Genomic DNA, 26354 nt, shown 5'->3' with positions numbered 1-26354 from the left:
ACTAACATTTTCAAAATAACATCTACAAGACGACAACCACGGCTGCAAAGACTGCAAAGAAGACTCCGTGGTGTGCTTGGACGCGAGCGATGGAGGAGCGTTTAGTAGCACTTTGGCGTGAGAACCCTTGCCTTTTTGACGTTTCCCACAAGCTGTTCCACGACAGGATCGAGAAGGAAAAGAGTTGGCTAGAAATTGCCGTTGCTCTTCAACTGCCAGGTGAGACGAACGGGCACTTCACGATGCCTTAGAACATCATATATTAATGACAGTTTGAAACATACATTCTGGAATGCATAACAAATTACTATGCTTTTTTTTCTTTTTTTCCCCCTTTTTTACATTTTGTCTTTCAGTTGAGGAGGTTCACACCAAGGCCAAAAAGCTGAGAGCCCTGTATTCAAGAATGTTGAAGCCCAAACCTGCTAGTGCGAGTGGGAGCCAACGCCTCACGTCCAGGCAAAAGTGGCTCATCCGGGACATGGATTTCATAAAACAACATATTGTTCACCGTGCACCCAAGACCACCGTAAGTTATAAAGTTCATAGACGTCATTTTCTCTAGGTTTTTAAGTCTTTTCTAGGTAAATTCGTTTATTTTTTATTTTTTACTTTGTATGAATAAGAGTATGAATAATAAAGTCATACTCTACTCACTGGCATCATCTGTACTAGTGTACAAGTGCTGTTTATCAAACACAGGATAAGATGTAAGTTTCCTTTGTGCAAGCACATACCTAAGAGTATAGGGCTACTATAGTAATTAGTTAATTGGAAAACTTGAGTAGTATGAGCTATACAATATTCAACACATGCCAACATCAAATGCCTTCATGGCAGTGGGGTTCATTGTTAACATAAGGATACGTCTTATCAGTCCACAACTCAATAACACAATGAGACAGACAATAGGTCCATATGAGAATTAAAATGGGAGGTAGTAGTGTTAAAACATTACTAAAACAGATCAGGCTTCCTCTTCGACTGTTTCTTAATGAACTGGGGTTGGCCATTATCTGGATGGCATTTGTCTTGCACCTCACCGTGTACAGATTGTAGCGCTACCCGTGGCCCGCTGGGCACACCCCTCTGAAAGCCTCTGTACAGTAAACACTTTGGCCCCTCTTCCAACAGCGTTGGTACCGGTTCAGTTATTGAGTGTTTCCACTGAAAATAAATTGGTTCAGAACCATAAAAGTTGTTTCAGAACTGGTTCTGTGAAAGCACCAATAAGGTTCCAGGAATCTAGAACGGAACCACTTCTAGAGCCAAAGTTCTTCTGGTGGAAAAGGGTCCTTTTGTGTGGTGCACCCATAGAATGTCCTGCCCCCAAGGGGCCAGCTATGCACTCCAATGTTGAAGCGCTGGGCCCTAGTGGTATGAGGAAGGACTGCAGGCGGACCCGTGGATTCTTGACGTGTAAACCCCGTGCAACCGAGCGCCCAATGTAAAGCCCAGGTGCACTCTGGGTGCACTTCCGCATTTGGACACCAAAATTTGGTGTCCAAATGCGGAAGTGAAATGCTGAATCAGCGAAATAGACGGTACTTCCGGCAGCCTTCCGGGTGCTTCAAAACGCCACTGAGCAACTTCCACTGACATGAATAGCGGAGGGGGCGGAGCTTCGCGCTAGTTTAGTCTCTATCCTTTTAATACTCTATGCCTGCCCCGGATTGGCAACGGGGCAGACCACATATCCTCAGTAGTCTAAAGTGAATAGGCATTGTCCACATGCTGAGACCACTTCACATCCTCAGACATACAGTATGGGCTATGGCCTGAGGAATTTAAAGATGCTGAATTCCATACATCATCAACACAATAACGAAGAACAACCATTCCCCCCCAGAAGGGACAGGGCTTAATTTAAGCCCTGTGAATGAGGCATGTTAGCCAATCTACAAGCTTCACGACGTCTTGTGAAGCTTGTAGATCGGCAATTTTCAGTTTGTATTGGAAGTGGTCAAACTAGAAATAGAAAACATCTTCATAAGTATCTTCCATAAAACCGTAATGCTCTCGGTCCTGCATAATATTAGTTCATTGTTTAGGAAACTTTCACGCTGTTTCAAAAATCACAGATTCGGAGTGACGAAAATCCTATTGAAGAATTTTTTTTAATTTCGACGTCAGGCCAAAATGCGTTATGGGATGTTTTCATGAGTAAATAGAAGTATTGAACAATGCCAACATTTAATTGCATTTATAACTGTGGTTAACAACATTTCTGTTTCATCTCTATTCCAGCTTGATGTGAAAACCTGTGAACAGGATGATGAAACGGAAGATGAAGACCCGCACGACTTTGAACCGAGTTCCGAATCACCAGTTCCCGATCATCTCAGTCATTTTGGAAACTTGGCAGCGCAGGAATTGAGGCAAATCAAAGACCCAATCACTCTAATCCGATTAAAAAGGAGCATCTATGATATGATGTGTGGCGCGCAATCTGCTGAAATGAATGGATCCTCCTCCTCCTCCTCGCCACCGGCACCGTACTCCTTCAACCCCGCCATTCTACCCCCGCCACAGTCTGGACCACGGTGCACGTTCCATCAGGATTCTTCTCTGCCTCAAGGCCCCCAGTCGCATCCACAGTTCATGTCCCACCTGGGTTCTCACTCTGAAAGCTATTTGCAATCTCTGCAAAACTCTGATCCAAGTGAAAGCCTGTGAAAAGCTATGCTACATTGTATTATTATTATTGTGATTTGGGCCCTTTTTGCCTTTATTAGGCAACAGTAGATAGACAGGAAAGAGGGAGAGAGATGGGGAGTGCCACGCGGCAAAGGCCGTCGGGCTCGGGAGTCGAACCCGTGGCTTTCCGTCCGACTGGCTTGGCAGCCTAGGTGCCCAGACGGTTGAGCTAACCATCCGGGCCGTTTAATTTATTTTTGAGGGGCGCTAGCCCCTCCTATATTCAGCTATTACTGTAGATTTTCATCTTACATAAACATTACATTCCCAAATTTCCCATTGACAATGAATGGAGAATTTACGTCATATGTGGACGAGCAAATTGCTATTTCTGTCATATATATATATATGTGTCTGAGCAAATAGATGTTTTTTAATGGCTATACATTGTTGCTTCTTTGAATGCATGAACACACGTCTTTGTTTTTTGTGGTTGGTAAAGCACTAAAGCCGTTGGTGTTGGAATTTTCATATAAAACCAATTGTTATTTCACATCATTTTCAATAAATGCTTCAAACAAAGGTTACTAAAAGTCTGTCTGAACATGCAGTTGAAACATCACAAGCAACTTGAATTATTGTATTTAAGACATTCTGTATGAAATGTTTGAATAATAATAGAACCACAATCGTAATTGCATTTTCCATTGGTTTTAATCATATGTGGCTGTGGGCTTTAACACGATGGCATCATTAGTGTGAGTGCACATGCAGGAGCTTATAATTATACTGTATTGTACTGCAGATCCTATACGATGGACAGGCTGCTTGTAGCAAATGGCTACTTCCACTCAAACAGCTGGGGGATTTCACTCAAACTTAGTAACTAAACAGTTTAGTTATTTTCTTCTACCAGTCAGTAGCCTGGGCACCATTTCATTTCGGTATATGATCCGGGCTGGAGCCGGATGATATGCTTACGTCATGTTGTAGGCAATGGTTTGCCTACAACTAAAAGCAATAAAAGCTCTCGTAAGCGAGAGCTTTTATTGAGAGGGAAAAGGAAGTTGTCGCCGCCTGTTCCGACTACAAAACAATACTACAACATGACGTAACCACATCATCATCCGGCCCCAGGCGGGATCATACAGACTTTTGAAACAGAGACCAGGCTTTCCTCCGAGGCGGTGGAAAGCCTGGTGAGGCGAGGTTAACCAGTCAGTGGTTCTACCCATATCTACATACACTGAATCTGATTTGGATCGAGATTCATTTTTCTTTCCCCCAAGGCCACATGAGCACAAGTTCAAAGTTTATCCCTATGCTTTTACATGGTATGTGGTGTGGATTGCTCTGTAAAAAGTGTTTTCATCGTGCCTACGAGCTGTGCAGCCTTTTATTATTATTATTTATTTACCCAGGGTAGTAGTGCTCATTTTCAGCAACGTCCTGCACATAGAAACACACTAAAACGTGGGAGCTGACCAGTACAACCTCAGTCTTATACTGTTGGCCACTAACGCAGCTCCACTGGAGCAGTTGGGGGTTCAGTGCCTTGCTCAAGGGCACTTCAGCAGTGTTGGGTGAGTGGTGACCAATCACTTCCCATATGGCACGGATATATCTGAATGCATTTCTTTTCCTTTAGGATTCCTATTTTTACTATCAAACTAGAAAAATGTGCTCCTCCCTACCGCACCATCCCTCCCTACCCCACCACCAATACAAATTGACTGCTACAATAACCATAATAATAGAGACAATACATCACAAATAAATGCTGAAACCAGATATAATCAATAAGGAAAGTTTATGCATGTACTATGTGTACAGTGTACTATATGTAAACTCTTAATTTCCATTTTCCAGCCATTCAGTTATTCTTTTATAATTTCTTTTAATATTCTGGGGTCCACCCAATATATATTTTTTAAATAATTGACTAAATCAATTAGTCCTTAAAAAAATCAATAATTTCTTACAATTTATTTCATTGGTTAGTTTATAGGTAGTGTAAGTGATTTTCCTTGGTTAAAATAAGTGTTAAAAAGCTCTATTGTCATGGCACTCATTGCTATAGAGTGTTTGTTCAGTAACAGGAGTCTCCATGTCTCTCCAACTTTTATTAAACAGAATGCATTTTCGGAAACTGAAACTGGGATACCAATTTGATCTAATCAGGACAGAGAATGCAGTCAGGATACATATTAAACAAGTGTAATTGTAATTGATGACACAAAGACATGAGCAGACAAAATTGGAACTGGTCTGGAACACTTCCAGCTCAAATAGCTACTCTCTCTCCTGTTATTGAACAAACACTATAGCAATGATTAGTATCAGAATATGGTGATTTAACCTTTTTAACAAAAAAACCTTTACCTCACACACCCCCCTCTTTCTCCTTGCAATTCCCCAGGTGGGCAGCTATGGGGCGCTGTTCGCCCAGGCACTCCCCAGAGACGCCCATTCCACCCCTTTCTACTGCACCCGTCCACAGAGCTTGGCCCTCGGCTATGCGGAGCAGCGGACAGGAGCCACTGGCGGCGCCACGGTGGTGGCCGCCGGCCCCGGGGCCCTCTCTGCCAGCATGGGGACCAGCGGCATCTCCAGTTTAGGGGTGTATTCACTGAATGGACCCACGCCACCTCCACATTCACTGCTGGCCGGGTGAGAATATACACCCCCCCCCCCCCAGTGGCTGTGTGTGTTATTTGTCCCTCCTCTCTCGACTTGTGATAGCCTTCGCTACTATTATTGACCCATTTAGACCTGAGGAACGATTCCACAAATGCCTTCTAAGTCCTGACAGTTTTCTGAAAAGCCCCATGTTTCTATTACAGTCGACATTTTCATGGACCCCCAAAAATATATGTAATTGGGTTAGGGTTAGTCGCCGACCCCCTCCCCCCATCTGAAAATATTTTGTTCGCTGTGAACGAATATATATTCAAAGATTTACAAGCTCGTAGAGCTTGTAGATCTGCTATTTTTCAATAGCTAAAGTATAACATTATGCTTAAAACGTCAAAAGGGGTTCATGTCCCGAAGTATCGGCTGCTTGTCATTCAGCCAAGGCCATTCATTCTAACTGTTTTATGAGGGCATTTCATTGCTTTTAGTGCTATCTATAATGCAGGAGCCATCCATAATCTAATGTCTCTTGCATTGGCTCACCTTTTTTGTTTTGTTTAAAAGGCCTATCCTTAATCCATGCTTAAAAGAGCATTTACAGTGTTGAATTGTGATTAAAGGTCCTCTTATCTATTGGACCTTTAATTATGCATAGACGTTCATGAAACGGCATACTTATAGCATAGTTTATTGACTTGTCTAGTGTACTGTGTTCACAGAGTGTTTCTAAATGGACTCTTAATGCTACAAGAGCTTATTAACAGACTAGAAGTGAATTAAGCTCTAGTTTCATTAGAGGGAACTTGATACAAACATTTAAAAAAAATTAACTCATTAATCTAAACTCCTATTCAAGAACATATGTTTTGCATAAATAATTTCCCCGTTTGCTTGGATGAAATATACAGTATGTACCAATTCCAATCCCAGAAGACTGGCATTAGCAAATCCATGTTTGTTTGTATGTCTTGTCTACAGTATATGCATTCATGCATTTCTGTACATTGTATGTACGCATGTGTGTGTGCATATTTGTCTATTTATGTGCATGTCTCTCTCTCTCTGTCTCAGACAACAGTCCGTGGTCGGTCAGCCCCTCGGCTCTCGCTTGGCGTGGGCTCTTCCTGTAAGCTCGTCCCCCTCCTCGGCCTTGGCTCCGACTACCTCACGTCCGCCCCTCATCCCCCCCGCCCTCTCCAACAGGGCCGTCCGCCCGCGCCGAGACGGAGACCCCAACGGTGCGTCTTAAAGGGACATTTCACCCGCTGGAAGAAACTGCAGTCACTCAATCGTTAATAGTATTTGTAGTAGATAACAGTAGCACAGTTTGAAGTTTGCACCCCATATGGCCAGAAACATTATGTAGTCTGTGTGTGTTTGACTGGATTGCTGAATTCCTACAATGACCACAATGCTTTGGTGCACTGCTCCTCCTTGTGGAGAGGGGGGGGGGGGGGGTCTTACTGGACTGTAGGTCCAGGAAGGAAGCGAACCAGGGGGTCAGATAGTTTCTATCATTGTTCTATTGCCAGATTTGTTATAACAAACTCCTTCGTCTTAAATTGTACTTTACTGCCTGAAACACAATTACTGCACACCCGATAATGTTTTCCCCCCCGTCCTCTCTGTGTCCGATAATGTTTTCCCCCCCCGTCCTCTCTGTGTCCCTGTTCCCTCGAAGATCGCTATGGAATAAAACATAATAACTCAGTCATTCTCTTTAATCTCCGGGACGACGACGACAGGCTATACTGTGACCTCGCCTCTCGATCTGCAGTAGCACTACAACTGTGGCCCCAGTAACCCCATGCATGCTCCACTATAAATCCTCCTCTTCTCTCCCCTCTCTCTCTCTCTCTCTCTCTCTCTGTCATTTCTATTCCCTCGGTGTGCTGGTTTTCAGCGGAGGTAAGTGAGGCGATGCTGGTGCGCGACCTCCTCTACGTGTTCCAAGGCATCGACGGCAAGTTCATCAAAATGAACGCCCAGGACAACTGCTACAAGATGGATAGCAAGGTACGCAGTGCTTTAACCCATTTTGGCCGGGAACCCCTTTTGGTGTCTTTAAGCAGTATGCTATTTTTGAAAAATCGTGAAAATGTGGCGCAAATCTTTGAATATCTATTCTTTCAGAGCGAACGGTTTTTAACGCAAATATTTGCTTCTGGGGGGTCCCTGGAACAACATATTTTCAGATGGGGGTCGGCGGCCAATCACATATATTTTTGGAGGTCCTTGACATGAAAATGTTTGAGAACGACTGACATAGAAACACGTGGTCTTTCAGAAAACTGTCAGGATTTAGAAGACATTTTGTAGAATCGTCCTCGGGTCTAAATGGGATAAACATGCCCGGCAGTCATATTTAGACTAACTTTACGAGATGTAAAGCAAGCAATCGCCAACGCAGCAACACTATAAATACCACCTTTACGTTCAAGACGTAGAGGGTTGGAGCAACTGGTACCTTAAACCTTTGTGTGAATGGAATCCATCACATTAACCGTGCAGTACAGCCCATCAGTTCCTCTGCACTCCGTTTTTCTCTGTTGTAAACGGACTGAAATGGGTGAGAATCTATGCCTCTGGAGTGCTGCGTTCAGTCTAGCATTATCGCTTGATTGATAGCAACATTATCGGCTGAACTCCATAAGTTCTACCTGTTTGGCAGCAAACGGTGCTAACTCAATCATGCAGTGCTCTCAAATTTCTAGGTCTCCGTCCAAGATCTCTATTTAATCGCTGCATAGCGCAGAGAGATTGGACCACAGCTGTCCATAAGAAAAAGGGTTATTTGGGGGTAGTGCTGTCGCCTCACAGCTAGAAGGTGCTGGGATCGATTCCCGCTGGGGAAGCTGGGGCCGTGTTCTCTCCTCCGCATCATCAGTACCCATACCCGAGGCGGGGTTGGCGAAAGGGCCTTTCTGTGTGGAGTTTGCATGTTCTCCCTGTGTCCCCTAGGGTAGGTACCCTCACATGTTCTCCCCGTGTCCCCTATGGTAGGTACCCTCACATGTTCTCCCCGTGTCCCCTATGGTAGGTACCCTCAGAAAAAACATGCAGTAATCCTGGTTTCTAAACTACCTCCCCCTGGCCAGCCGGGGCACCTGATGGAGGGGAAAGGAACCGGTTGGAATAACGTGTTCCTTCCACGTGATACGTCCGGACGGGGAAACTCGGGTTGCAAAATCGTGGGATATTTTTTTTTTAAATACATAAAAAGGGTTATTTTAATCTTAACTCACCAGTCACTGTATTGTGGTTCAACACCTCATGGGTTTTACAGAGAGCTGGAGTCAGTGCTGAAGTATTGATCGCCCTGCATATGAGATATTTCATTTCCATGTCAGAAATGCACACACACACAGTTTTCCTTTCCACACATACACACACACACACACACACACACACACGTTTTCTTTAATGTACTGACCCTTAGCCGCACACATAGATGACACGCATACTCAATCTTGTACCCACACGGACGTGACACGCACACACACACACACACACACACACGCACGCACGCACGCACACACACAATGGAGCTCATATCAAGACCACAGTTGTTGTCTTAAAAAGCTTCAGGGAGATCCAACAGATCAATAGGACGCTCTTTGGCTCCAAGCCACATCGACCACTCTCTTCTTCTCCTCCTCTGTCTCTGACGCTGTTTACCTGTTTCTCTCCTCCTCTCTTCTTCTCCTCCTCTGTCTCTGACGCTGTTTACCTGTTTCTCTCCTCCTCTTCTCTGTTGGGTATTTCAGCTCTGTCTGTCTAACCCGCACGCAGGCACTCACACACACACACACAGTCTCTCTGCCCCTCTCTCTATAAACTAAATATAGAGCCTTATAGAGTGCTGTCGTCATGCTATATTGGACAATAGTCCATTAAGTGAGCGGGTTGTGTGGATGCTGCGTCTCTAACAAGCACTTAGCGGCGGTGACAGTGACCCAGGAGGGTGGAGGGCGAGGGCAAGGGCCGCCTGGGAGCTGGAAGGTTCCCGGTAAGATCCCCGGCTCCTCCTGCCCTTGCCCGTCAGTGTCCTACAACTCCTTGAGCAAGACACGGAAACCCCTAAGTGCTCCCGGTGATGAGCAGGTTGGTGCCTTTCATGGTTGCCTCCACTGTCTGGTGAATGTACCTGCAATGTGTGTGTGTGTAGTGAGGCTGCTTACAGTCGATTTTCTTTTGTTTTGTATTCATAGCAGATCTACTAGCTTGCTGCGCGTCAATTTGAGCCGTGTTTGATCTTCTACATCTGCTATCTTTGAAAGTGTGAAAACTACTGATTTAGAACGCATTTGAAGACTTAAAGGACCACAAAAAAAAATTCTACTCTGTGTCTGTACAGGTATTTTACTTACTTTTTTCAGGGTTATAGGTCAAAGGTTAAATGTAAAAAATTGTAAAAAATTGTTAAAAAAAACAATGAACATCAATGATGACGTTTAGGTGAAAAAAGAACAGAAATAAAAAAGGGAATTAATAAAAATAAAAATGTTGACAAATAGGCTTGCAGGGTTAAAGGAGCATTCAGTGATTTGGGTGATTTGGAAATCCCCCCCCCCCCCCCAGGTCCGCTCCGTTAACAAGACGTGCACATGCTCTACAGTGGGAGACACGCAACAGACCAACAGCACGCACACCAAGGCCCTCACTATTCAACACTATTCAAAAGACTACGACTAAAACTATAATGTAAATTTGCTGCCAAAAACAGTCTGGTCTCCCGCTGTGCGTCCTCAGGTGGTGGTGTGCAAGTCTCTGAGGGACATCAGCAGCCGACTGGCCGAGCTCGGCTGGCTCCACAACAAAATACGAAAGTACACCGACTCCAGGAGCCTCGACCGCGCCTTCGGACTGGTCGGACAGGTGTGTGTGTGTGTGTGTGTGTGTGTGTGTTAGGGCATTCACTTCTAGTCATTTTTACTAGTTGACTGGTTGCTTAGTTTACTAGTCGACTCACTGTTTTACCTATTTCTTTGTCTTTTTATGCATTTTTTATGTCGTTTGGTGTTTTTTGCATTTTCTTTTGTACTTTGATTGTACCTTGATTGTTATGTTGTTTGATTTTTTTTTAATACTTTGTTTGTCTTGTAAAGCACTTTGTGCTGCACTCGTGTCATGAAAGGTGCTCTATAAATAAAGTTTATTATTATTATTTAACCACCTATTACCGTATGTAAAAAAAAAAAGTACATTTCAAAACATTGTACATTGGTGACTATAACTATAATCTACCTGATCTTGAGGCCTACAAAATCGGGGGAAGAAATATATAAATACACTTTTCTTCCTTCTTCTTATCAACTAGTCAACTTGTACCAGCAAGGTCGACTAGTGATTGAACTAGTCAACTAGTTGCTTAATGCCCTAGTGTGTGTGTGTGCGTGTCAGAGTTGGTGTCGAAGTGTCCTTGAGCAAGACTCTGAACTCTGCTCCCGATGTACATGTCGGTGCCTTGCATGGTTTCCTCTGCCATCGGTGGATGAATGAATGGGTGAATGTAATGCACAATATATGCAAAGCGCTTTGGATAAAAGCACCATTATCTGAGCACGTGCCTGTGTATCTGTAATTCTTCAGGGCACGTGTCTATCAGTAGTCCACTTAACATGTTTCTCTGTCTCTCTCTCTCTAGAGTTTCTGTGCCTCTCTCCACCAGGAGCTACAAGAATACTACAGACTGCTGTCTGTGCTCCATTCGCAGGTAAACCCGCCCTCACTATGAACGGGTGATAGTACTGTTTACACCACAGACGACACTCAGAACTTATAAGCTTGAAGATGAGCTACTATTTCTTCCATGTACAGAGATGATGCTAAATTGTTTAAACATCCCCCTGTGCGCACGTGTGTGTGTGTGTGTGTGTGTGTGTGCGTGTGCAGCTGCAAGTAGAGGACGACCAGGGAGTCAACCTGGGCATAGACAACAGTTTAACGTTGAGGAGACTGCTGGTGTGGACCTACGACCCCAAAGTCCGACTCAAATCGCTGGCGGCCCTAGTCGACTTCTGCCAAGGTCTGTGTGTGTGTGTTTAACCCATTTCGACTGAGACCAGATTCTACAAATGTCTTCTAAATCCTGACAGTTTTGTGAAATACCCATGTTTCTATGTAAGTGGTTCTCAACCTATTTCATGTCAAGGACCCCCAGAATTCTCTGTATTTGGCTGCGGGCCCCCATCTTAAAATGTCGTTCCAGGAACCCTCCAGAAGCAAAGATTTTAGTTAAAAAACTTTTTTTTTTGCTCTGAAAGAATATTTATTCAAAGATTGGTGCCGCATTTTCACAAATTTTCAAAAATACATTTTCTGTGTTCCGTCTGCGTTTGATGGCCGCCTCAATGCTTTTCCAATGGGATTCACACGTTTTGACCAAACATTTGTGTTTGATGTGCAGAACACAGCCATCAAACACAAGTGTTTGGTCAAACCGTGTCACTTCCATTGGAAAAGCATTGAGGCGGCCATCAAACCGACAGAACACGTACACGTACGTGTGTATGGGGCCCTAATAGTAATGGCTCCCACATATTAATTAATTAACGAAGGCGCGCTCACCCACCAAATTCAGTGATGGAAGGACAGTACACTGAGTCTACTTCCGCGTTTTTGATGCCCCAAATGAGGACGATTAGAGGGGGCAGTAGTGTCTTAAATGCGGACGTCTTGTAATACAAGATTCAATAATCCTCTGCCTTCCTGGTGGCTCGGCGTGTGTGCGTGCGTGCGTGCGTGTGTGTGTGCGTGTGTGTGTGTGTGTGTGTGTGTGTCAGGCCGTAAGGGAGGCGAGCTGGCCTCCGCCGTCCATGCCTACACGAAGACGGGAGACCCTCAGATGAGAACTCTGGTTCAGCACATCCTCACCCTGGTGTCTCACCCCATCCTCAACTTCCTGTACCGCTGGATCTACGACGGGGAGCTGGAGGACACGTATCACGAGGTGATACACACACACACACACACACACACACACACACACACACACCATTACCGCATTTACAAGGTAATGCTGTAGTATTGAGATCGTTCCGTGGTTTCGATTCTAAAGACACGTCATTAGTGTTAAGTTGATGGCAGATCTTTTTGTTTGGCCTTTTAGGCTTCTCAATGACAAATAACTTCAAAACACAAAGAAATTACTGACAATTGTATATTATTGTTTTAAAAGAAGTCCTCGACAGCATGGATACAGTTCTGCCCTCATGACGCGCCTCGGCGGTGCTGGAATAAATGACCTTGTATTTTTACCATTCAAAAAGCCTGCTAGCTTGAGTTGTTACTGGGCTCACATTTCTGAAAGTAAGTGCCTGACACGAGGCCTTTTTGATTGGCCGGGGGGTAGTCTAGAGAGAAGGGCGGAGATTGGGCTCGATGGGGGAGGGGGTACAAATGAGAAGTGATGAGAGGAGGATAATGGAGGACAAGTGATGTGTGATCATTATTCATCTGGCCCTCTGTGTCCGTGGTAATGGGACCAGAGTTAAGCTGTAGTTATGTCTGTGTCCGGCCTTTTAAGTGCAGAGTGCGGGAACACGGGGGGGAGAAAGAGTTATTGTGGCGTTACATTGGACTGCAACCTCCCAAGGAGAACGCACGCACACACACACGCACGGACATTATACACTAGGGGTGTAACGATATAATAACTGCATAAAAAAAAAAGATTTATAATTTCAAGAATCAAAATGAAAACGGCAACATTGACTATGTATCGTTTTGCAATGCAAATGATCGGTATCGAATCTTTTTGCTATGCAAATAATCGATTGTATCAATACTAAATTTTTGTGCGTGGTATTTAGCAATATTTTTGGGGAAAAAAAGAGGGGTTTAAAATAATGTCAATGTATTTTAAAGAGTTACTGCAAATCATCATATCCTATCGGATCTCCATAATGAACCAATATCGTCCATGTATCGTATCGTATCTCTGTTAAAATGTATCGTTACACCCCCATTACACCCACAATCCCCAGTGTGTGCAGGTTAGTAGGTTTTTGCTTACATTTTGTTCCATTTAGAACTTGTTTATTAATTGACAAATGTGGCATTGACATTTTTATTGTTATTTTTAAGTTTGTGTCGACTATTGTAGCCGCGCAAACAATAAAACAATAACAGGCATTCAACATTCAAACGCTACGAGCTTGTAGGTCTGCTATTTTTGAAAAATGCAGCACAAATCTTTGAATATATATTCTTTCAGAAGACTCTTTTTTTCTTTCTTTTTTTGACGTCAGGCCTAAATGGGTTAAAAAAAGGGGAAAAAACTAATGGTTCAAGCCCATTAATTAAGATTCGAGTGCCAACCCTAACGAGCGAAGGTTCGCACCCCGAATGTTCGGGGACAGCCTTAGCTACCACCTAGCGGGCATAGATAGATAATGGGCATAGATAGATAATATTCTGGGACAGCCTTAACTACCACCTATGTAGCGTGCATAGAAAGAATTCATGTTTGAAGATCTTGGAAACGATTATGACAAAATTATTGAGATTATCTCAAATGATTGCGATTAGACGATCATGTAATACTTGTGACAGGCCTAGTCTCAGTGGACTAATATTCTCTGGAGATGAAATCCTATCCTAATGGGAAAAAGGGGCGTAGAAATGGAAAGCCTAGATCCGATGAGCCGCACTGTGCCACAGAACAGGCTTGATTACATTGACGTCGTCGGTGATCAAGTGAGGTCAGTCGAGAGGGGAGGCTCGCCGATGGAGGGAGCGTAGAAATAGAATGCGCTCTAACCGAGGCGCCCGTTGGACCGTGTTCAACGATGATTCAGCGTCCACTCCACTCTGCCCGTCGGAGCCGGTCAACAGGTGAGAAGGGATGACCTTTCTAAAGTGCAGTGAAAGGAACGATCAATTTGAGATGCCTCTGGATGTCGAATGGAGAAAAAAGGTTTCGGTTTGATTGTTAAAAGCTTCTCAGAAGTTTCATGAAAAATGAGCGGCGCGCCTGTCACAGACATGCGCCTGTTCAGACATGCGCCTGTCACAGACATGCGCCTGTCACAGACATGCGCCTGTCACAGACATGTGTCTGTCACAGACATGCGCCTGTCACCTGTCACAGACATGCGCCTGTCACAGACATGTCTGTCACAGACATGTCTGTCACAGACATGCGCCTGTCACCTGTCACAGACATGCGCCTGTCACAGACATGCGCAGAGCAAGTTCAGTCAGGAAACTCAGTGCAGTTGCTGCCAGCCGTTCATTGGGCTGCCTCAGCATCACGTTCTCATTCACATGATTCACTTCATCCAATCACACACTTCATACCGGCTATTTAAACTGGAAGTTTGCACTGCTCGTCCTCCTGCTTGCTTGTTGCTGCACACACTGATACTGCTGCGCTGCTGTCTGCTTAAACTTTTGCTGCTCACTCCTCCACCCCAGCTACCACCTGTCGTTTTGGATCTGCTGGTACAGGGGATTCAGAGTCCCTATGGTCAGGACTGATGCGCTTGATCAGAGTACCTAAAAAGCAGGTCCAATTAATCGCCAAACCATAATAAATATATTCCACGTGCCAGAATCTGGTTCTCCCAGTCCTGGCAGAGTAGTCCCGGAGCAATGGGTTGTGTGGCCTTGGTCTTGCCCTAATAGGACTGATCGAGGGTAGCTATACTGGGACGTAAGTCGGGACTTGATCACCCGGCTGGGTCACCTGAGTGAGGGGTATGATGTTCGAGAGACCCGAAACCCTGATGACCTTGGGATACATCACTGAGGATACGTCCCAGGTGCATCCATGCGATGTGTTTTAGTTATGCTCATTTTATATTCAATAAATATATATTTCATCCATTCGTGAGTTGTCCTGACTGAATAGTAATATAACTGGCATTTACTTTTATTTCCTATTTGTCTGTGTGTAGTTTTTCGTAGCCTCGGACCCCAACGTGAAGACGGACCGCCTGTGGCATGACAAGTACTCCCTCAGGAAGTCAATGATCCCTTCCTTCATCACCATGGACCAGGCCCGCAAGGTGCACACACACACACACACACACACACCCTAAAGAGTGCCTGCAAGTCTTAACACATTCAGGATGGGAACCCCTTTTGGTGTTTTAAGCATTATCTTAAAAAATAGCAGATCTACAAGACCTTTTTTTTTATCGTGAAAATGTGCCGCAAATCTTTGAATATAATAATCTTTCAGAGTGAACGTTTTTAACTCATTCTTTGCTTCTGGGGGGGGGGGGGGTCCCTGGAACAACATATTTTCAGATGGGGGCTGGCGGCCAATTTCATATCATTCTGGGGGTCCTTGACATGAAATAGTTTGAGAACCACTGACATAGAAACATAGGTTTTTCAGAAAACTGTCATGATTCTGAAGACATTTGTAGAATCTGATCCCAGTCCTAAATGGGTTAAATACAGTTGCATTCTTTGCTTAATCCTAAATTCAGTCTGAGGTCTAGAGGATATAGTATCCACTAGAGGGTGCACTTGCTCAACTGAAACACCAATATGTCACATTTTGCAGTAAGAGGAACCTAGAAATAATTATCTGCAGGACCATAGTAATGTTAAAATAACCTCCTTCATCGTAATTATGACGACGACTAGTCAAACATTTGAGTTGAACACCTGATAACGAGACCTAGTGGATAGAAACTGCACTTTTCCATCTATCCAGAAGCAAAGATATGAGTTAAAAGGGTTCGCTCTGAAAGAATATGTATTCAATGATTTGCGCCACTTTTTCACGATAATTTTTTTTAATTAAAAAGCAGATCTACAAGCTCGTAGATCTGCTATTTTTCAATAGCTAAAGTATAAGCTCTCTCTCTCTCCCACTCTCTCTCTCTCTCCCTCCCTCCACTCCCCTCTCTCTCTAGGTTCTGCTGATTGGAAAGTCCATTAACTTCCTGCATCAGGTGTGTCACGACAGGACGCCGCCTGGCAAAATCACACCAGCTTCCAACTCCAGCGACAACCCCAAAGATGGTGAGTCTAGCCTGGCTCAGCACACTGGATGCGTGTTTCTTTATCACATTTAGAGTTTTAGACCTGAGAGCAGGTTCTACAACATGTCTTCTTCTTGTTTTCTGAAACCTTTGTCAGTTTCTATGTCAGTGGTTCTCACACTTTTCAGAAAACGTAGGATTCAGAAGCCATTTTCTTTTTGAATCGGCCTCCGGTCTAAATGGGTTAAATTCATGTACAGTATTTTTTTACCAACCCCGTCCCCCCCGTCCTCTCCAGCCGCGGAGCTGCTGTCCGACCTGGAGGGGGCGTTCCAGGGGAAGATCGACGCGGCGTACTTCGACACCAGCAAGTACCTGCTGGACGTGCTCAACCGCAACTACCTGCTGCTGGAGCACGTGCACGCCATGAGGAGATACCTGCTGCTGGGCCAGGGAGACTTCATACGCCACCTCATGGACCTGCTCAAGTGAGTACACACACTTCATAGTGTGTACTTCATAGTACGCCACCTCATGGACTTGCTCAAGTGAGTACACTACACACCAGGAGTGGGCAACTTTGACGATGGCGAGGGCCACTATATTTCCACACTCACTCCAGAGGGCCACGTTGCATATTACTGTCTTTGCAAAAATAGCCGATCTACAAGTTCAAAATGTGTCGCACGGCGGCGCGTTTTGAGCCTAATAGCAGATCTAAAAGCTTGTAGATCTGCTATTTTTAAATGGCAAAAGTATAAAATAATCGTTAAAGCTAAACGCTAATTTAATACGCCACCTCATGGACCCACCACTTAAGCCCTTGTACTACGTTTATAGTAAAAGGAAGAAAAGATATATTCTACAATGTTGTGACTGCTTATTGCAGATCTGCTATTTGGTTTCCCCACCTATAATGACAGCCCAAAATGAGGAACACCAGGTTGAAAGTGGTTCAATAGAATAGAACACGACTTTAATTTATTATCCACTACATGTCTGTAAGAATCTTTTTTTTTGTCTTCATACTATCCACCTACAGCTGTAAAATAATTTGGTCTTCATCTCAGGCATATGATACCTGATCATTTTGCACAAGACAATACAATATATATAGAGAACCTGACCACCATTGAAAGTAAATTATGGAAAACCGTCTTGCGTGTGTGTGTGTGTGTGTGCGCGTGTGCGTGCGCGCGTGTGCGTGCGCTTGTGTGCGTGCACAGACCGGAGTTAGCGCGTCCTGCCACCACTTTGTACCAGCACAACTTGACAGGGATTCTGGAGACAGCGGTGAGAGCCACCAACGCTCAGTTCGACAATGCCGAGATCCTCAAGAGACTGGACGTGCGCCTGCTAGAGGTAGGTGTGGGCTAATGCCTGGGTTTATTTACAACCTACTTTCACTAGAGCTACGGGCTAATGCCTGGGTTTATTTACAACCTACTTTCACTAGAGGTACGGGCTAGTGCCTGGGTTTATTTAGGACATAATGCCTGCTAGTGCCTGTTGAGGACCTCAATGGAAATACTGTAAGCCAAATTGGGATGTCTACACATTGAGGTTAGTGGAGGCTGTGGTGACTTACACTTCGTGATTTTACGACGGAACTCCGCACTGCGTCGTGTCTTGCAAGTTGCTTGCTGAGCTGTGTGGCCCATAGAGCGTCGCAGTCCCTCCCCCTTTCAGAACAACGAGTGGCCCAGGAAATAAATCCCAATGCATTTGTCCCATAGGCATTTCTTAAAGTATTTATTTAAAGACGGTTACGCCGCGGACAAAGCCAACTCGGATCGTGACAAATCATGACAATGAACACAATGTTTTGGGCCGATCAAATAATTTATAAGAAGAAAAACAAAACAAAGTGTTGTCTCCTGCCTTTATTTTCTTCTTTCTAATGATTTGATCGGCCCAAAATATTGTGTTCATTGTCATGATTTGTCACGATCCGAGTTGGCTTTGTCCGCGTCTTTAAATAAATACTTTAAGAAATGCCTATGAGGAAAATGAACGGCGATTTATTTTCCGGGTCTCTCGACTGCGACGCTCTATAGGGGCAGGAGCCTATATCTCCTGTTTCTGTAGCGTCGGGCAGCTTGATGCACAAGTACACCCCCTGGACATGACGCTAGTATGTCGCAGGGACTCCAACCAAGCAGGGAGGCACTGGGTCTTTGGTATGGCTCGCCCGGGGATCGAACCCTGATCTCCCAGTCTCAGGGCAGACACTCTAACCACAAGGTCACGGAGCTGGTCTACGCCTCTCAGCCGTTGTAAAAAATCATTGATAAACCACAACCTCTTGTGGCTTATTGCATTACTGACATTCTGGTTCCTAAAGTTTACATACAAAGTAATTTTCTGATTTGTAAATAAGTAGCAAGTAATAAGTGGAGGAAGTAAGGAAGAGTAGGAAGAGTTAAAACAACAATGTGATTGATGTGGGAGAAGTTATTATTATTCAGTAGTGCTGACAACAAGGAGCTGCTATTTATGCCGCAAGCAAATGGAAATAAACTAAACATTTTCTTACACAACACAGAACAGTGCCTGGAACCTTGAGGTTCACATCAGAGCTTTGAGAACTGTGACTTTTGAATAAATCATGTTATTTTTGCAATACACTGCAAGCAATGTGGTATTTAATATTTATATTCTGCTATCCTCTGTGAACGCAACTCGACACACTCACGCTCACTTCTAAAACGGGTACAGGCTTTAGTTTAGACAGACAATAGAAGGTATGCACGTGACATCATCATCATTTTCTGGCCTTGACAAGCCATACATCCGGACAGAAAAGTTAAGCATGAAACGATGTTATACAACGTTAAACTCACTTTGCCACTTGGATTTGTCATTAGACTGTCAGTAGACCGACAACCTACCTCAAACCCTAACCTAACACTAACCGCAAGCACGGGAGCAGCGCATGTCCGACCGTTGTATCCGCATGTCGGTCCGTTGCTGTGTCTAATCTGCGTGTGCTAAACAACCGATGACTGGATTATTCCCAGTAATCGGCTGTATTTGCGTATAATTTTTGTTACTATTCATAATGTGTCTCTCTCTCTACATATAGGTGTCTCCTGGTGACACTGGCTGGGACGTGTTCAGTCTAGACTACCATGTAGATGGACCTATCGCTACGGTAACACTCTCTATTCATACACACACATCCACACTCTGCCCCGTTGTCACACGAATACAACTACTTAGCTGTGTGTGTGTGTGTGTGCGCGCGCTTTCCAGGTGTTCACACGAGAATGTATGGGCCACTATCTGCGTGTGTTTAACTTCCTATGGCGTGCTAAGAGGATGGAGTACACTCTCACAGACATCTGGAAGGGACAGATGTGCAACGCCAAGCTGCTTAAGACCATGCCAGGTAAATGCACACACACACACACACACACACACACACACACACACACATCAAGGCAACCCTTTCAACCACTATTCTGGTCGAGATAGGCGAGCATTATACCATCTCACAATGGAATGCAACACAATGTGTTACTTTGACTATTTGACGTATTACTTCCAGTGTTCCAGTGATTAAATTCTGTCATTTATTTAGGTAATCTATTGTTCAGGTTCGTTATCGGTTATGGCATGCTTGTGTACGATACAACTTCATCGTCAGCTTGCACTGAAATTTGTTTTGCGTCCATGACGTCACCGTTCAAGAAACAGACAAGACATAGACATACATTAGGCAAGCGTTTGTATTCATCATTTACAACATGTAAGGCTCTATCTATTGTCACACCCATTCCTGGGTCTTAGATGTGCTGAAATCTTTGAAGGGGAAATTCTCTAGTTTGATGTTTCTGGTTCAACAAGTTTCAGATGGATCTTCTTCATTTCCCCCCCAATTTCAATGAACAATTCATCATATGAAAGCTTACATTATGTAATTTCATAATGTGTAAAAAACTGAAAAATGACCATGGCCCCCATGTGTCTCAAACCACTGTATTCGGTCACATTATGTGAAAAAGGTTTTTCCTTTTCCTCTAGGGAGTGTGCATACAAAGTTTTACACAGATCGGTGCAGTTATAGGTAAATGCACAAATGGGCCCGTTATAGCGCCACCATGAGGTTGATGTGTGCATTTCTTCCTCTGCATAGTGGTAATGTGCATGAAATTCTCCCCTCAAATTGCACTTAGTGTTCATGATTTGAGGTATTTTGTTCAAAATGCAAACTTTGAAAGGCAATCTTAGCCAATGGGGATAGAATATGGAGAAGCTGACAGGTCTGTGTTGATCACATGGCTATAGAGATGGTGTATACCGATTTACGTGATGTATGGATAACATGTGCACAGGTAATATAATGATATGTGTCTTTCAAAAAATTGGCCTCATGGTGACGCTATAACAGGCCATTGTGGAAAAATTGGGGCAGAGGTTAGTCGTTGGCATCCAGGGAGTGTGTGTGTGCACAGTTTGGCATCGGACGGATGGACGGGCGGACACACACACGGAGTGCAAAACATACTCTTCCCCATGCCTTCGGCCTGGTGGAGACAATGAAACCATAACCTCTAACCTGTGTGTGTGTGTGTGTGTGTGTGTGTGTGTGTGTGTGTGTGTGTGTGTGTGTGTGTGTGTGTGTGTGTGCGTGTGCGTATATACGTGCGTGTGCTGTTCCCAGAGCTGTCTGGAGTTTTACACCAGTGTCACATACTGGCATCAGAGATGGTTCACTTCATCCACCAGTTGCAGTACTTCATCACCTTTGAGGTACGTTACTTAAACCATTTATACCAAACCCATATTAACATTGGCATGTCTTCTAAGTTCTTAATACATAATGGTGTGCGTGTGTGCACGTGTGTAGGTACTGGAGTGCTCCTGGGACGAGCTGCTGAAGAAGGTCCAGCAGGCGCAGGACTTGGATCACATCATCGCTGCCCACGAGGTCTTCCTGGACTCCATCATCTCCAGATGCCTGTTGGACAACAACAGCAGGGTAACGCACGCACAAAGTCCTCTGAAAGTGTATATATATATTCATATATTCAAAGATTTGTGCCGCATTTTCACGATTTAAACAAAATAGCAGACCTACAAGCTCGTAGCGCGCCACTCGGCTAGCTTGTAGATCTGCTGTTTTTCTGAAAAAACCCTGTGTTTCTATGTCTGTGGTGCTCGAAAATGTTCATGCCAAGGACCCCCAAATATATATGTATGTATTTGGCCGCCGACCCCCATCTGCAAATATGTTGTTCCGGGGCCTCACCAGAAGCAAAGATTTGAGTTAAAACGCTCTGAAAGAATATATATATTCAAAGATTTGCATAACATTTTCGTGATTTAAAAAAAATTGCAGACCTACAAGCTTGTAGATCTGCTATTTTTCAATAGCTAAAGTATAACATAATGCTTAAAAGAAAACACCAAAAGGGGTTCCCGCCCAGAATGGAATAAAGTAATTTCCCCCCTCTCTCTCTCTCCCTTACATCTCTATCTCTCTCTCCCTCCCTCCATCCAGTCTATGTTGAACCAGCTGAGGGCCATATTTGACCAGATCATCGAGTTCCAGAGCGCCCAGGACACTCTGTACCGCTCTGCCCTGGAGGAGCTCAGTCTACGGTTGCAGTTTGACGACAGGAAGAGGCAGAGGGAGGGCGAGGTACATTTACCGTGACTTTTCGTCACGGTCTGTTTGACTGAAGAGATACTAAACTGACCTGCATTTTGAAAAATGAAGGCTCTGTTCCATTCTGGTCAAACAAGAGTCAGGGTGCTGATATTGTGCGTGTTGGCTCACTGGAAACAGTCTGCTGTGTTCTTGAGTTGGTTCCAAATGGCCCCGTACGGGTGTGTAACTCCGAGAGTGTATAAATGAAACCAATTTAGTTCCATTTGTACATTCTCAGAGTTATGGGGTTCCTATGGGTGTGGTTTGAGAACCACTGCACACTAAATGGAACTGAGCCTTACCGGTTATTAGTGTCATTGGTGAGGAAGTAGGGGAAGGGACCCAGAAATAGGAAGAGTTATTCTGTGTGCATATAGTCCATTTGCAAATGCTTTCCCCTAGCTGTAAATCAACAGAAACAGAAAGGGGGAAGTTATTTCCGTTTTGCCTGTGCAGTCAACGTAAATATCACCGCTGGATACAAAAATTGTCAAAGCCAGCTTTGCCTAGCGGCTTAGCGGAAATACAAGTTCATTTTTCGCGAACGCCATCTCATAATTGGTCGATTATCGTTATTATTATTATTGGTCGGAAGAGCTTGATGACAGCTACTTCTTCTCAAATTACATTTGAAGATTGTCTTCCACGGGACGTAGTGGGCTGACACGTGTGTGTGTGTGTGTGTGTGTGTGTGTGTGTGTGTGTGTGTGTGTGTGTGTGTGTGTGTGTGTGTGTGTGTGTGTGTGCGTGTGCGTGTGTGTGTGCGTGTGCGTGTGTGTGTGTCATCTCCAAGGGGGAGTGGGGTGTGACGGCTGAACAGGAGGCAGAGGAGAACAAGAGGAGGCAGGACTTCCAAGACACCATACCAAAGATGCGCTCCCAGCTCCGCATCCTCACACACTTCTACCAGGTAATTGGATGGATGGATGGTTGAATGCATGACTGGACAAAGTGGACAGTATTCACCTAACAGGTGAATGAAGAAATGGTATACATTCTTTTTTTTAAATTCTTTGTTTTTTAGTAATTGTTTCGCATTTTTAACTTGACTAATAATTATAAATGTATTATTTTATTATTTATTATTATTATGGTCAATGCCTGTGTGAAAAGTGGGAGCGATTGGTGCAGGCGGTGAGGAGATACGGCAGTGTTTCTGACACACAGACAGACATTCAGACAGACAGACATTGACTGAATTATAGTATGATGACTAACATCCATTGTGTTACGGGTCATACAGTATCAGACAGAGTTCATGATAGTTATACGTCGGAATTCCATTTCTACTGTCGTTGTTCATATTTTCAGATGAGGGTCGGTGGCAAATACATTTGTGGGGGTCCTTGACATGAAAATGTTTGAGAACCACTGACATAGAAACATAGGGTTTTAACCCTGTGAGAACCACTGACATAGAAACATAGGGTTTTAACCCTGTGAGAACCACTGACATAGAAACATAGGGTTTTAACCCTGTGAGAACCACTGACATAGAAACATAGGGTTTTAACCCTGTGAGAACCACTGACATAGAAACATAGGGTTTTTCAGAAAACTGCCATGATTTAGAAGACATTTTGTAGAATAGTCCTCAGGTCTAAATGGATTAACCAACGCTGTCCTCTTCCCTTTCTCAGGGTATAGTCCAGCAGTTCTTGGTGTTGCTGATGACCAGCACAGATGAGAGTCTGCGTTTCCTGAGCTTCAGATTAGACTTCAATGAACACTACAGGTCAGAATTCAAACGGGACGAGCAGCATCTGTAGTGGCTTAAACCATCACCATCAACTTTGAACCACTTTTGTTTTAACCATTATTTCTAAACTTTTGCTGTTGAAAAATAGCAGATGCTGTCGGGAAGAAACCACCTAACTCCAAAATGTTCATTTTCAGGAAATGAAAAATATAAAATTTTAAATAATTGAAGAAAACCTTATACTTTTTAAACGATGCAATACTGCCTCACCATTGGTTAAATATTTCCGAAACAACACACAGACGTAAAGGGTGTTCAATAGCACTGATGTATGGAAACAATACAATACTGTTATAACAATATGCGAACATTCAGCGAAAATGAACTAATATTCAGCTGAATGTTTTGATTTTAATACCGTATACAATACATTAGATCAAAACAATAAATTTGGTTCAATCTGTTTTTCGTAAACGTTTTGAAATACTATACTCGTAATACTGATATAGCATTGATTTCAGCTGGTTTAAACTTTAAACCATCTCTCCATCCATCTTCTTCCAGGGCCAGAGAACCGAGGCTGCGAGCGTCTATAGGTGCCGCGAGGGGACGACGCTACTCAAACATCTGACGAATCAACCCAGCCCGCTGATGTCGGGACCCTGACGCCACTACGAGGCTGTACATAATGCTGCTGACCTGTTCTCACGGAGGACCAGGGGACTATGACATCACATCAGGAAAGCCCAGAGTGTTCCGAAAAACAGGCCTGCTGAGTAAGACGGCCTGGCACTCAGGGGTGTTTCAATGTTTTGATGGAGCGGGCGGTAGCTCTTTAAGACGCCCCACGTGTTTAGCACTGCTCTCCAGTAGAGCAAACCCCCAAGTTGTGACACGGACGGATCCAGAACCAAATCGGTGCGCAAGAATATATTTAAATCAAGTCATATGAAGGTCTAGAAAATGTTTATTCAATGTTGGACTACTATGATGGATAATAAAATGTTCCTTTATTTAAGTTGTTGTCTTTTCCACGACGACCCTGCGCGTTGCTTTTGGGCCCCCACTGGTGGAAAATCAACTGGCCCATATAGTGGACGTTGATTAGAGAGGAACCGATTTGAATTGCCTTCTTGGAGAGGGCTAAGCTCCCAGGGTCCAGGCATGCCTTAAAATAGAAAAAGAGAACAAAAGCCTTTTCCTCTGTGAGGTTGCCACCACACTGCTGCTCCCAGCACACCACACGCTCGACCCTCCCTTTGAAATGGACTGAATTCTAAACGCCTACATGGAGCTATTCAAAAGCTATTACGTACATTTTTACGTTTGTATTTTGTTTGTTTTTCATAGCATCTCCAAGTCCAATTTTACCTTTCAACATGGTTTACATCCTTGCGGGAATATTTTGTAGTTGTATATTGCTTTAATTTCCACCTGCTTTTGTTTTGTTTTATTTTGTGTTGTATCTTACTGGTGGTGTTAGTCATCAATCATGGGTTTGGTGTAAAACTGCAGGAAAGGACAATTGTAAACCGTGACAGTTAACAGTTGTAAAGTCTTTAACGATGACGTGTACTCAGGGGTCATCGCCATGTTGGCTTGTGGTGGACATTATTGTCAACGATTTGTTTTGGCCACATACAGTGGATAATACCAGAAACACAAATATTCAGGTGGCCGCTGAATGTTACGTTTGTTAATATTGTTTTTGTAATATTTAAGAGGTCCCCCCCACACGTAAATACAATATGTCGTGCGAAAGATGGAACTCGGTGTGTGAGCCTTGTGTAACATCCCTGAGTTGTCAACTTGTCATCGTGTCCGTCGGAGACTTTCTGCTTCTATTATAAATAGTTAAAGGCAACACACGGCTTTGAAACAAGTTTAGAGAATGAAGAATGACAGTGGAATTGTCCTTTTAAGCTGTAGGCCCATTGTGGCCATCATGTTGCTCAAGTCAGTGGTTGGGGAAACCAACAAAATCACCACTTACGTTTCTGTACACGTATATTGTTCATTTTTGCAGTCAGCCTCTAGCCGTTAGCAGTCCCTACACCACCTGTGCATACTGGTACTGTTAACATGACTTTCCGAAACAAACCTTTTTAAATAAATAAATGTATAAATGAATGAAACGCAGTATTGTGGTGTCAACGTTGCCACAATGAAACTGCGGTGCAAACTGCTCCTGAGGTATCGGCACTTGGTAAACAAAAATCACACCTGTGTGAACTGAGCGGTGCAATTATACGTACTAGCCCCTCCCTGGCGCGTGTGAGTGTGAGACACACTGCTCAACAGTGCCATCCAGCGGTATTGGGCTATTGGCGAGGTGTTGCAGCTGTCTGCACAGACATACAGACACACATGGCGGCGTAATGGTCTTGGCATGGCATCTGAGCATTTGCGGCACTACAAGTCGTCTACTACATGTGTTTGGGAAATCCAGCCAATGACAGTTGTGTGACAGTTTCCACTGCCAGAGGAAGCTTGATTGGTGGGGGGGCTTACAATATTAAGAATTCTGTTATATTATTATTATGACGATTTCAGTATAAAGTTTAAATTAAGAGTAGTGGTTAAATGTATATATTTTTGGGGTAGTTAGTTCAGTCTATCCACTATTGAGAAAAATTCCCTCTTTTATTATAGCATCAATATTTATTTTAGAAGCATAAGTCGTATCGGTAAGTCTGTGGGATAGATTCTAAGTAACTATACTGAGATATACAGAAGGGAGTGGTAATGCAAAGTATTAAGGAAGGGTGCCAACTGCCATTAACAA

At 43.9% G+C, this 26354-nt stretch overlaps 1 protein-coding gene across 1 annotated transcript in view; it reads left to right on the top strand.

The window, feature by feature from the left end:
- Positions 1 to 25664, top strand: part of tubgcp3 (tubulin gamma complex component 3) — a 34595-nt gene extending 8931 nt beyond the window's left edge. The window contains exons 5-23 of the mRNA XM_080758088.1: positions 5057 to 5307; positions 6343 to 6509; positions 7175 to 7287; positions 10024 to 10149; positions 10919 to 10987; positions 11167 to 11299; positions 12057 to 12223; positions 15174 to 15284; positions 16146 to 16254; positions 16513 to 16702; positions 17441 to 17576; positions 19300 to 19368; positions 19470 to 19605; positions 20881 to 20969; positions 21067 to 21198; positions 21721 to 21861; positions 22664 to 22780; positions 23511 to 23605; positions 24134 to 25664. Of these exons, the coding sequence (XP_080614214.1) occupies positions 5057 to 5307; positions 6343 to 6509; positions 7175 to 7287; positions 10024 to 10149; positions 10919 to 10987; positions 11167 to 11299; positions 12057 to 12223; positions 15174 to 15284; positions 16146 to 16254; positions 16513 to 16702; positions 17441 to 17576; positions 19300 to 19368; positions 19470 to 19605; positions 20881 to 20969; positions 21067 to 21198; positions 21721 to 21861; positions 22664 to 22780; positions 23511 to 23605; positions 24134 to 24200 (2418 nt within the window). The 3' untranslated portion in view covers positions 24201 to 25664. The remainder of the gene's footprint in view (positions 1 to 5056; positions 5308 to 6342; positions 6510 to 7174; positions 7288 to 10023; positions 10150 to 10918; positions 10988 to 11166; positions 11300 to 12056; positions 12224 to 15173; positions 15285 to 16145; positions 16255 to 16512; positions 16703 to 17440; positions 17577 to 19299; positions 19369 to 19469; positions 19606 to 20880; positions 20970 to 21066; positions 21199 to 21720; positions 21862 to 22663; positions 22781 to 23510; positions 23606 to 24133) is intronic.
- Positions 25665 to 26354: the final 690 nt, after the last annotated feature.

The sequence above is a fragment of the Protomyctophum bolini genome (genome assembly GCF_963924005.1).
Source record: "Protomyctophum bolini genome assembly, chromosome: 24".
Taxonomy (NCBI): Eukaryota; Metazoa; Chordata; class Actinopteri; order Myctophiformes; family Myctophidae; genus Protomyctophum; species Protomyctophum bolini.
This window is presented reverse-complemented; position numbering and strand designations above follow the sequence as displayed.